General features: G+C 40.2%; 1 protein-coding gene across 3 annotated transcripts in view; it reads right to left on the bottom strand.

Moving 5' to 3' along the window:
* The window catches only part of ARMC8 (armadillo repeat containing 8), a 111273-nt gene extending 102787 nt beyond the window's left edge, over positions 1–8486 (bottom strand). Inside the window, exon 1 of one of the 3 annotated variants that reach the window (XM_072792580.1) lies at positions 8195–8486. In XM_072792580.1, coding sequence (XP_072648681.1) covers positions 8195–8239 — 45 coding nt within the window. In that variant the 5' untranslated portion in view covers positions 8240–8486. The remainder of the gene's footprint in view (positions 1–8194) is intronic. The other 2 variants (XM_072792579.1, XM_072792578.1) reach the window with 2 other exon arrangements.
* Positions 8487–12245: the final 3759 nt, after the last annotated feature.

Below are 12245 nucleotides of genomic sequence, written 5' to 3' on the forward strand. Positions count from 1 at the left end.
GTATCATACCCCAATTCCATGGGGACAGAAGTTCTTGCATTTGGGACATGTCTGGATCTTCATGTATCTCATCATCTGGCTGCTCATCTGTATCATTTGTAATAAACTGGGAAACATAAGTGAAGGTTTTCCTGAGCTTTGTGAACCATTCTAACAAATTACCGAAACCAAGGAGGGCATTGTGAGAACCTCTGATTTATAGCTGATCAGCCAGAGGCACAGAAGAACAACCTGGACTTAGAACGGGTGTCTTGTAGGACTGAACCCTTTACCTGTGGGATCTATCAGGTCAGGCAGACAGTGTCAGAATTGAGTTAAATTGTAAGACACCTGGCTGGGGTCCTTGAAGAACTAGAGAATTACTTGGTGGTATAGAAAACACTCCAGAATATCCAACTGCCTATTGGACAGCTCTAAAACAGGAATATCCAGAAAACACTGCAAACTCAGCATGTCTAAAATGAAATTTATTTTTCCTCCTTACTTCCTAACATGCTCCTCTCCCAATCCTCAGTACACAATACTACATAGTTGTAAAGGTAAAAATCCTGTCAATCATGTTTGATTATGATCATAACTCTTTTCTTCATTCCCCTTATACAATTAGTGACCACATATAACTTTTTGAAAGCCTAATAAATTCTTAAAACTCCTGTAGTGAAAGAATCTCATGTACTATAATAATTTTGCAGATGGTAAAGACCACCAAATATTAATAGATTGTATGAGCCGGAAACTTTTCCCAATGGACCACAACTTTTCATGTTCATGAGGCAGCATGATATTCCCTTATCATTCCCCCCTCCTCCAATTAACTATATTATGAATATACTGGAGAATATAGCTAACTCATTATTCTTCTGATTTTATAGAAAGAGGATCAGTTTTCCTTTATCAAAGTGACAAGTTGGGGATGTTTCTGCAAAACAGCTCTTATTTGGAATAGCTTTCAATCCTATCTAAATAGTCCCAGGGATCATAGGACCACTGCTCAGCAAAGGCAGCTGTTCTCCAGTTTCCAGAAAGTAAGAGGAATATTTCTTTGTCAGTAACTCCATATCTTTACCCAGAAACCAATATGACAGATGGCACTGCAAAGCAATTGCCAAATCAGAAATAAAAAAGATACAAGTCAAAACCATTGAAATTCCTGGCTCCCAGCACTATTTTGAAATTCTTAATGAGAATGGGAGGACACAGGAGCTAGATCTCCATTGAAATAGAAAGACCCTACATGAAAGTGTTTCTAACTCTTTGTAAAGCTTAAAAGACTCCTTGAGCACTCAATGTCTAAATTCAGGTGGCAATCTTCCCTTAAAGAGACAACCTTATGCCTGGAAACAAACAATGATCATCTCCCATTCCTCACACATTGCCAGTAAAGACTTGGAAGTTCATACCGCTAAATTCCTTTTAGGAACACCTCCTAACATATCCTGAGCTTCCTCATGCTTTGTGGAGTGAATTAATGACAAAATTTAAAATGCATTGACCAGATTTTGCTTTGCATTTATTACTAAAAACCAAGAGGCTAAATTCATGCTTATTGTATAGCTGGCCTTAACTTCACATAAAAATTCTTCCTATTGTCAGTTGTCCATGTTAAGAGAACAAATCAATATGCAGCCTAAGTCCAACAAATGCTTATAATTACCAAGGACAGAACAAAATCAACGAATACCCTGAATCAGACTTGGAATACCCTGTATAGTTCTACTAGCTGCTTGTCAAAAAGGCATAATGGCACTAAGAATACATTGTTAAAGAAGACAACTAAAATTAATAGATGCCTTAGCTGTCTACAGCAGCCTACAATGCTATGCAATAAAATTTTATTACTTTGCCTCTCTCAAATCATTACAAAGTGACCACAGTAAAATGCGATCATCCTCTTAACAGAGTCTTTCACAAAGATAAATTTTCATTTTGGTTAAGTCCACTTACTAATTTTTAATTTAAAAAAAATTTTTTAAATAGGTCATGTTTTTGTTATTATGTCTAAGACTTCTTCACTAAGCCCAAGGTTCTGCAGATTTTCTCTTGTTTATTCTACAAGTTTCACTTAATGTCTTACAATTGAATCTATGATCCATTTTGAATTAATTTTTGTATGCTGTGTGAAGTTGAGATCAAAGTTTATTTTTTAATCTATAGTTACAGAGGATGAAAAGATATTCTACAGACTTGGGAGAAAATAAAAAAAGTTTATTTTTTAATCTATAGTTATATAGAGGATTGAAAAGATAATCCACAGACTTGGTAGAAAATATTTGCTAAGCACCTGTCTGACAAAGGACTCATACCTAGAATCTATAAAGAGCTTTCAAAACTCAACAGTTAAAAAACAAACAGTACAATTAGAAAGGGGGCAAAAGGATATGAAGAAATACGTCACTAAAGTATTTCTCATATTCAATGATATGAATGGCATATAAGTAATGGAAATATTTTTGACACTACTTGTCATTAGAGAAATACAAATTAAGACCATGGTAAGTTATCACTACATATCTACTTAGAATAGATAAAGCAAAAAATGACTTCCAAATGCTAGTTGAGGGTACAGAGAAACTGGATCTCTCATACATTACTGATGGGAATGTAAAATAGTATATCCACTCTAGAAAAGTGCTAGTTTAAGAACTAAACATACATTTACCATATAACCTAGTAATTATACTCCTGGGCACTAATCTTAGAAATATGAAAAGTTATGATCACACAATAACCTGTATATGATTGTTCACTGCAGGTTATAACAGGCAAAAACTGGGAATAACCAAAATGTGTAACAGGTTTATAGCTAAAATATGACATCCATACCACGGAATACTACTTAGCAGTAAAAGGAACAAACTACTGATACACACAACTTGGATGGATCTCAAGAGCATTATGTTGAGTGACAAAAGTCAATCTCAAATGGTCACATACTGTATTTATGTAACATTACAGAACATGACAAAATTACAGAGGTGGAAATTAGGTGTTACCAGGGGTTAGAGATAGTGGGCAGAGGGTGTAGGTAGGTTTGAGGTAGCATAAGGGAGATTTTTGTGATGATAGACTAATTCTTTATCTTGATTGTGGTGTTGGCTACACTGTACACATAATAAAATGATAAAGAACTATATACGTACTTTTACCAATATCAACTTCCTGTTTTTGATATTGTACTATAGTTATACATAAATGAAACTAACAAGGGAAACTGGGCAAAGCATGCACAGGATCTCTCTGTACTATCTTTGCAACTTCCCATGAATCTATAATTACTTCAGAATAAAAAGTTTTAAACAATCAATGTGAAATCATCCAAGAGTTGGGAAATATGGGAGAATTTATAAATTTGTTGAAAAGGGTAAGGCAAACCAAAGTGCAAACCAAAGATGGCTAGGGATGATCACCGTGTGGCCTAGAAAGATAGCAGGAGGGCAACCCGGGTGGTTCAGCGGTTTAGCGCCGCCTTCAGTGCAGGGCATGACCCTGGAGACCTCGGATCATGGAGCCTGTTTCTCCTCTGCCTGTGTCTCTGCTTCTCTCTCTCTCTCTCTTTCTCTCTCTCTCTGTCTCTGTCTCATTAATAAATAAAAAAAATCTTAAAAAAAAAAAAAGATAGCCAGAGAGTTTGTTCAAATCCCCAAAATAGATAGTTCAACCAAACATTTACTGAATACCTAGTATATGCAAGACATGGTGCTATAAATACCAGTGGGGTTAAGAAAAAGGTCAAGCACTTACCTCTGAATTAATTTACTAAGAACAATTATTAAAGGCCTCAGGGCTTCTGCAAAAGCAGTTTCCTTTGCCCAGAACACTCTACTGTTTTTCTAGTTAATTCTTAACCATCCCTAAACTCTCGGTTCATTATCACTTCTTAAGGGAAATCCTCCCTAGCTCTCCTCGTGGCCCTCAATATCAGGTTCCTCTACTACATGGTCATACACCACCCTATATTTTTCATTCATAACACTAATCATCATTCACAATTAAAGAACTGTGTAATGATTTGATATCTATACTCATTAGGCTAAAATTTCCAAAGGGCAGAGATAGGTCTGTGCAGCTCACCACTGTATTCCCAAACCCAGCGCCATGCCTGGCAAATGACAGAAGTTCAAAATATATTACATGAATGAATCCGTACAAAGCTATAATTCATATGTACAAATGAGTAGGCAGACAAGAAGTTACTGGGTTTGGAAGAATCCAAGATTACTTAAATCTGGGAAAGACAGTTTATATGGGATAGATGGTTCATGCAGAAAATAAAGAATCTTACATCCAAAGTGAACAGGATTATCAGCCTTTCATCAATAGGAACCTACCAAAGAACTGAAACAGGAAAGCAGTATGTCCAATGTCTTCTATAGGAAAATTACTGTAGAGAATGGACTTGTACTGAAAGGTTAAGACATAAGGAGCGGTAAAAGTAATTCTGAGGACACTGTGGTAGTGCAGGCACAAAAATGATATGAGAGGGTGGCCATGGGAACAGCCAGATGTCTGAAACACTAAGAGCCAAAAGAACTTAAGGACTGATTAGATACAGGACCATGAAAGGGGGGGAAGAGCCAAAGATAATTCAAGAGGTTTAACGGTGACTGATCAATGAAAGACAGTACCATTAATAGAAATGGAAAGTCTCAATTAAGTACTCTTGGGAGAAGGGAATGTGCTTTGTTAGAAGTCTCAGGTAAGACATGAACAGACATTTCTCCAAAGAAGACATATAAATAGACAACAGACACATGATCACTCGGCATCAGGCAAATACAAATCGAAACCACAATGAGATACCACCTCACACCAGTCAGAATGGCTAAAATAAATAAAGTCAGGAAATGACAGATGTTGGCGAGGATGCAGAAAAGGGGGAACCCTCTTACACTGTTGGTAGTAATGCAAACTGGTACAGCCACTCTGGAAAACAGTAGGAAGGCTCCTCAAAAATTTGAAAATAGAGCTACCCTATGACCCAGCAATTGCACTGCTGGGTATTTATTTACCCCAAAGATACAAATGTAGTGATGTGAAGGGGCACCTGCACCCCAATATTTATAGCAGCAACGTCTACAATAGCCAAACTGTGGAAAGAGCCCAGATGTCCATCTACAGATGAATGGATAAAGAATGGCATATATACACACAATAGACTACTACTCAGTCATGAAAGAAAAGAAAGAAAAGAAAAAAAGAAAGAAAAGAAAGAAAGAAAGAAAGAAAGAAGAAAGAAAGAAAGAAAGAAAGAAAGAAAGAAAGAAAGAAAGAAAGAAAGAAAGAAAGAAAGAAAGAAAGAAAGAAAAAAGCCTGGCCATTTTCAACGATGTGGGTGGAACTAAAGGATATTAAGCTAAGTGCAGTAAGTCAATCAGAGAAAGACAATTATATGATCTCACTCATACCTAGAATTTAAGAAACAAAACAGGATCATAAGGAGGAAAGAGGAAAAAATAAAACAAGATGAAATCAGAGAGACAGACAAACCATAAAGAGATTCTTAATAAGAAACGAACTGTGAGTTGCTGGAGGGGAGAGGGACAGGGTGATGGGGTAACTGGGAGATGAATATTAATGAGGGCATGTAATGAGCGCTGGGTATTATATAAGACTGATGAATCTCTAACCGCTACCTCTGAAACCAATAATACAATTCAATAATTTATTTAAATTCAATGATAATTCATTGAATGATAATATAGATACTAATGGGAAAAAAATAGATACTAGAGGGAAAAAAAGTCTTAGGTAACATCCACGCAATTGAAGATGTGAGACTAGGTGGGAAAAAGTCAAGGTTGGCAAGGTAATCTATGAGTTGATCACAGTTAAGGTTGTAAGAGTGAAGAGATCTCTCATGGGGAGAAGGTACAAAGGGCCTTGAATGAAACCTTTAAAGGCATTTGATTTGCCCCTTGCTTGAACTATGTTTATTGGACTGTGGGCTCCTTCAGACTGTACGATCCCTGAGGGCATATCTGATCTCATCCTTGCATTCCCTAAAAGTATCCATTACAGTTTTGTACATAACTGGTGCACAGTAAGCAGCCTATATTAAAGGAATCAATTATTTCAAGGTAATTTCTGATTAATATTTCCTGTTCCACCTGCACTCTGTATTTCAAAAGGTTGTGCCACAGTGGTGTCTGATTTTCCAAGGCTCTGTAACTGGTGAACTGACAAACAAGGCATTGGGACTGTGAAAATAAATTAGCCTTCGGTGACATTAGAACTAAAGCAAATCCCCAGAAGAAGTAGGGAATACTCTTCAAGAAGTTTCTGCATAGAATTAAACAGGAGGGATCCCTGGGTGGTGCAGCGGTTTAGCGCCTGCCTTTGGCCCGGGGCGCGATCCTGGAGACCCGGGATCGAGTCCCACATCGGGCGCCCGGTGCATGGAGCCTGCTTCTCCCTCTGCCTGTGTCTCTGCCTCTCTCTCTCTGTGTGACTATCATAAAAAAAAAAAAAAAAAAAAAAAGAATTAAACAGGAAATGTTTTTACTCAGGGAGTGAAACAAATGAAAATTTTCAACTGTAGACACGACACAAGTTAACAGTGTACAAAAAGTAAAGCTTCAGGTGAAATAAAGGATATACATGGGCAGCCCGGGTGGCTCAGCGGTTTAGTGCCACCTTCAGCCCAGGGCGTGATCCTGGGGACCTAGGATCGAGTCCCACATCGGGCTCCCTGCGTGGAGCCGCTTCTCCCTCTGCCTGTGTCTCTACCTCTCTCTCTGTCTCTCATGAATAAATAAATAAAACGTTAAAAAAAAAAAAAAAAGGATAAACAAGATAATTAAAGGGAATTGAGGACAGTTGAGAGGCATACTTTAAAAAAAAAAAAAGAAACATGAGGGAAAAGTCATTCACCTGCTCTCCCACAAAATATTACAGAGGTAGAATAAAAGACAAACCTTAAAAAAAAAAAAAAGGCGAACCTGATTCAATACCTAGATGAACAGTGTTTCCCCCATTGCTGTATAAAATAAGGAAAAGGACTGCTAAAACCCATCAGGAGGCAAATCTGCTGACAGCCCCCATCCCCCCAAATTAAATGATCTAGGTTCTGGTATGCCACAGCGTTCTAACCCTGAATCACAGCTAATGCCCTAAGGGCTTCCAGATAGGTGAATCAATGGGGGAAGTCAGGGGAGAGAAAAGAAATGCGCTGGAGTCACAGATTCTAGGAACCTGACAAATCGAAGCATCTGTAATCCAACCACCCTCTCAGAATCAGACCGCTTTCCCCAAGTCTAAAAGATGGCCAACCAGTCTTTGCCTATTTACAACAACAGCAGATGGACCATTGGTAGGTAAAGTGACTCTTGTCTGAGCTGGACAGCTCTAAATCGTAGTAAAAATCCTCTGGAGTTATTCCTCAGTAACTTTCACTCCGGGTCCTGGTTCTCAAGAGCCATAGAGTGAAAAGTGAAAGTTGTATTTCGGATTTAATTTGAAGAAAAAAACAAAACAGAACAAACAACTAGGTATTACTTCCTGGCGAGTCAATACATTCCCTTCTTTCAATAGTAGTAGGAAAATTTTAATTTTTTCTTTTTCTCAGCGTTTGACTCCCCTTAAAAGAAAAAGAAAAAAAAAAAAAAGTAATGCCAGGCACGGGTTCCTTTAGACTCGGAGCTGCGACCTCCAGAGCAGAGGGGCTCAAATAACTACACACGCTGCAGCTGACGTGAAATCCCCGTTGCCAAGAAGCAAGCGGTTCTAGCCCGTGCCTGGCCGCTCGCAGGCTGTGGGGGCCGAAGTGCCTGCACCCTCGTTGCCAACGCCGCGGGGGGGGCTGGACGGGCGCTCCCTCCCAGGCCAGGAGCAAGCCCCGCGCCCCACAGGGTACCGCGCTCGGCCCGGAGAAGCGGCAACGCTAACAGGAAGGTTCAGCGAAGCACCTGGCAAGACCCAAGCCGAGCCGCCGGACCAGCCGCCCGTATGCCCAACCACCCCGTCCGCCAGAGGCCACCTGAGCAACGGCACCGGTGGGCGCTCCCGGAGTTGGACGTTTCTGGCTCGGTCGGGGTCCCGTCTATTCCTCCCGCCCACCCTCTCTCTCCCCACGGCCCACAGCTGAGCCGGAAGCCACCCCAAGGGGTGGTGTTCCAGGAGGCACTCCATGTTTGGGGTGAGTGTTGCGGGCCGGCCCGAGCTCTCGAGCTGGCGGGCGGCTGCGGCGGTCACTCACCGAGAGGACGCTCATGCGGATTGGGGTCTCCAACAGGCACGCCATCTTGAGCCTTCCCACCCGGCTACGGCCGGTGCCGGCGCGGGGGCCGGCACTTTCGACAGGGAACTACTGGGCCAACGACAGGCACCTTCTGCGGAGAGACAGGCAGACAGACGAGAACACACCACACTCTAGGCACAGCTGAAGTACGACCAGGGCCCGCAGAGGGGAGAGAAAAGGAAAACCGCGCCAAGCGTCTCCTGACGAATCGTCTTCTCAGAAACGGCAGCTACCCTCAGCCTGGGTTAGAGGTGGGAGCGGGCAGCAGTTTCCGCATGCGCAAAGAAGATCTGCCGGCCCCACCTGCCGCTCGCGGTGGGCGGAGCCACAGGGGCGGGGTCTCGCTCTTGGAGCTGCAAACTTGACGGGCTGAGTCGTTTACAATGCAGCTCACCTATTCACATGATAGAGACTAGTGTGTGGAGTCACATATGTAATTTGAAGTTCACGTTCCTATACATTATCTCGCTCCTTTGCAGCAGGTTCCTAGCGTGGTTATCGCCATTTTACAGATGAAGGGACTGTGGTCTCCGAACCAGGTCTTCGGCGTAATCTGCTCGACCCATTAATTCTGGTGTAGTGTTAAGAATAGATACTCTGGAGCCAGAACGCCTGGGTTAGTCTTTGCTACTTCACTTATCAGTTGCATTACGTCCAGCCAAGTTACTTAACCTCCCTATGCTTCAGCTTTCTCTTCTATAAAATAGGGGTTATGAGAACGGGAAACTAAAGGTCTTTAGAACATGACTGGAATGTAGAAAGCGTTATATATATGTTACTATTTCCTCAGTCTCTGAGTCAAATAGAAAAAAAGGGGGACAAATATCTGAGAATTAACACTAAAGCACTCTGATAACTGAAGCCAAATAAAAACATGCTTCTAATGATATTTTCTCATTAATTCAGCTTTCCCACTCCATGTGTGTGTCTATGGGTGTGGTGTGTATGTGTGTGTATAAAACAGCCCTGGACTTGGCTGGACAGGTTTCACCTTCCTGCTGTCTATAACCAGTCAGTTTTCATAGAGTGGTTGCAATAAGCCTGTTTCATTACTTGTTTTTTTCTATTTTTATGGCCACTCCTTAATCAGGCTGTTACTACCTCTCCCCTGCCCTAGAGCAATAGCCTTCCAACTGATCTTGTAGCCTCTAACCTTTTCACTTTGCTCCTCACTGCTTTCTATTCTAGAAAGTTCCCCTTAAGCCACTTTGCTTTTAGCAAAGCCCTACGTTAGAATCTGTTTTTGCTAACCAAAGAAACCCAAAGAGAATTTTTGCTTTTATGAAAAAAAGGTAGTGAATGAAAATAGCAGTGTGTGTTTTGCAGTGAGCCTTTATAAGGCACCTGTCAACCACAGGCAGCAGGGGAGAGTGGCATCCCCAAGCTCTTCCTCTGGGAACTACATTCAGCATCTCAGCATCAAGCCACCCATAGCTTTGAACTGTATCTGTGAGCATCTGTGCTTTATCTCCATTTATTTTGTACATCTGTTAGTAAGATATGGCCTAAGGTATCAGAAATGCCTAAAAGAGGTTATTTTTCAGCTCTGGGAAGGCTCAAAAATGTTTCCATATAAAGTTATGGTATTCCTTCTTCACTTTATGCCATTTTAGTTTAGAAAGTTTTAATAAGAACACCCTAGCATTAAACAGCATAAAGAAAAAACAAATGTATATGTATCTGTTAATATAGCTGTTTTGTGTCTTTAAATAAATTCTTAGATGTTAAAAAAAAAGAACACTCTAATTTTGCTTTGTGGGGGAAACCTGTACTTGGTTTTCAAATTTATTGTAGCCCTAATCATCCTTCCTCATGGCTCTGTCTTCCCAAACTGTTGAGTTTCTAGAAAGCAGGAATTTCACTTCAGATTTTTCCTTCTGCAGTATTCTCCAAACTTCAGTAATCTGCATACCACCCATGCAAACTTTGTCATCTGAACCTGGGTGTTGTTATTCACTCAGTATTTTTCTTTAAAGTCAATTTCAATTCATTAAATAGTTTAGCTTCATCCTAAACCATAAGAGTCTGTAAAATCAAGTTTTTGTGCTTATTTTTATTCTATTACATATTAACATGATAACTACAAAAAAGTTTACATGTCCACCTATCACCTAAAATCATGTCATATTCTGCATACTATAACATAGCAGAGCATAACCCTTGAACAGAGGATATAAAAGTATCGAATGAAATTTCAGCTGACATTTATATGACATTTATATTTATAGAGTTGTGATAGCTGTATTTATCCATGTTCACCCATTACCTCAAGCAATACATCCTCCAGGAAGCCCTTTTCCCAAGTATAAGTTAGGTGACCCCTTCCCCATGTTTTTATACATCATGTTCTTTTTTTTTAAGATTTTATTTATTTAGTCATGAGAGACACAGAGAGAGGCAGAGACATAGGCAGAGGAGCAGGCTCCTTGCAGGGAGCCCTATGTGGGGTTCAATCCTGGAACTCCAGGATCACGCCTTGAGTCCAAGGCAGACAGACGCTCAACTGCTGAGCCACCCAGGCATCCCTGCATCATGTTCTTGCCACTAACACAGTATCTCCAACAATATATTTTAATTTTTTGGTAATTGTTTACTTGTCTCCTCATTATACACTTCAGGGTAAGTACTAGGATTTTTATCTGCTAAGTCTTTTATCTCACTGCCTAGCGTAAAATAGTCCCTTAGTAAATGCTTATTGAATGAATTTTTTACTTAGTTTGGGCACCACCAAAGGCAGATCATGGGATAGTGATTTCAGTGCAGGTAGTTTATTTGAGAAGTGTTTCCAGAGAACAGAATTGATGGGTCAGGGAGTGTAAGAAAAGAAAGAAGGAAAAGTCAATATAAGGATCCATTATTGAAATCATTGCTTACTCCTTGAGGGCCTCTGAAAAATGTACAGAATGCTTCCCCAGATGTCCCTCTTGAAGTTGGAGCATTTATCCACTCTCCCATCCTGCATTGGTTGAGGATTTCCCCAGGGCTGGTAACTGTCCTGGATTGTACTTGTGCTCAGAAAAGAGAAGGCTTCCTTAATCTGGTATAGAAAAGCAGAATCTGTTGGCTTGCTTTTGGAGTGCAATACTGACAATATGAATCTGAGCTTGCAGCAGAACCATCATTACAACTGTGGCTGAAATCAGAGTGGACAGGAGATACGGAATGTGACTCAAAAAATCCAACACCTCTGCTATTCAGGCATTTCTGTTTTATTTCCAGAAAACTGACATAGCCATTTTACAGGAAAGAAGCATTGATTAGTAAACCTTTAAGCTTGAGGATCAGGATCTCATTTGTAGTTCAAATTTTGCTGCTAAATAACTGTAGGTTTACTCTTCAAAGCCAATTGATGAGTGGAAATTGAGGGGTAATAAGAAATTTTGATAAAACTTCCATGTAACAACAAGAAAACAGGCAACTGGCACCGTGGTGAGTGGGAAGAGGGAAATATCTACACTGACTTCCCTACAAACAGGAATGAAATTTCTTCCCATCCTTCCATGGCTCTTATCTCAGAGCAGTATTAATTTCTGAAAAAAACGGCAACGAAGTGTGAATTTAATAAGGAAAAATAGTAATACAAAATGAAAAGTAGCCAGAAAGAAATCTGAAAAGTACTTATAAATATCTAAATGCAACTGCCAGGTTAGATAAAGTCAAATTCTTGAAAGTAGAAACATACCTATGCAAAAGGAGGAAAGCATAAAGTGTAGAAGAATAGTTGTAAACCAAAAACTGAATGGCCTCCAAAGGAATTTAGAAGCAGCTTTAAAAGGATTTGACAATAGAGGAGAGTCTTTAGCTAGATCAAAAAGAGAAAATGTATCAATGGTGGTGCTGATGTGATATAGTTCAGTTTAACAGTCACTAACTGTGGGGTTACTTGTACACATATTTACTAGGGATTCAAAGTAGTGTAAAGACATGGTTCCCAACTTCAAGCAGGCAGAAATAAAAGTGAGACTCTGAGAGAGGTTCAATAATTTGTTTAAGTTTGCTCCGGGGTTGA

This window comes from Canis lupus, chromosome 22 (genome assembly GCF_048164855.1).
Source record: "Canis lupus baileyi chromosome 22, mCanLup2.hap1, whole genome shotgun sequence".
In the NCBI taxonomy this organism is placed as follows: domain Eukaryota; kingdom Metazoa; phylum Chordata; class Mammalia; order Carnivora; family Canidae; genus Canis; species Canis lupus.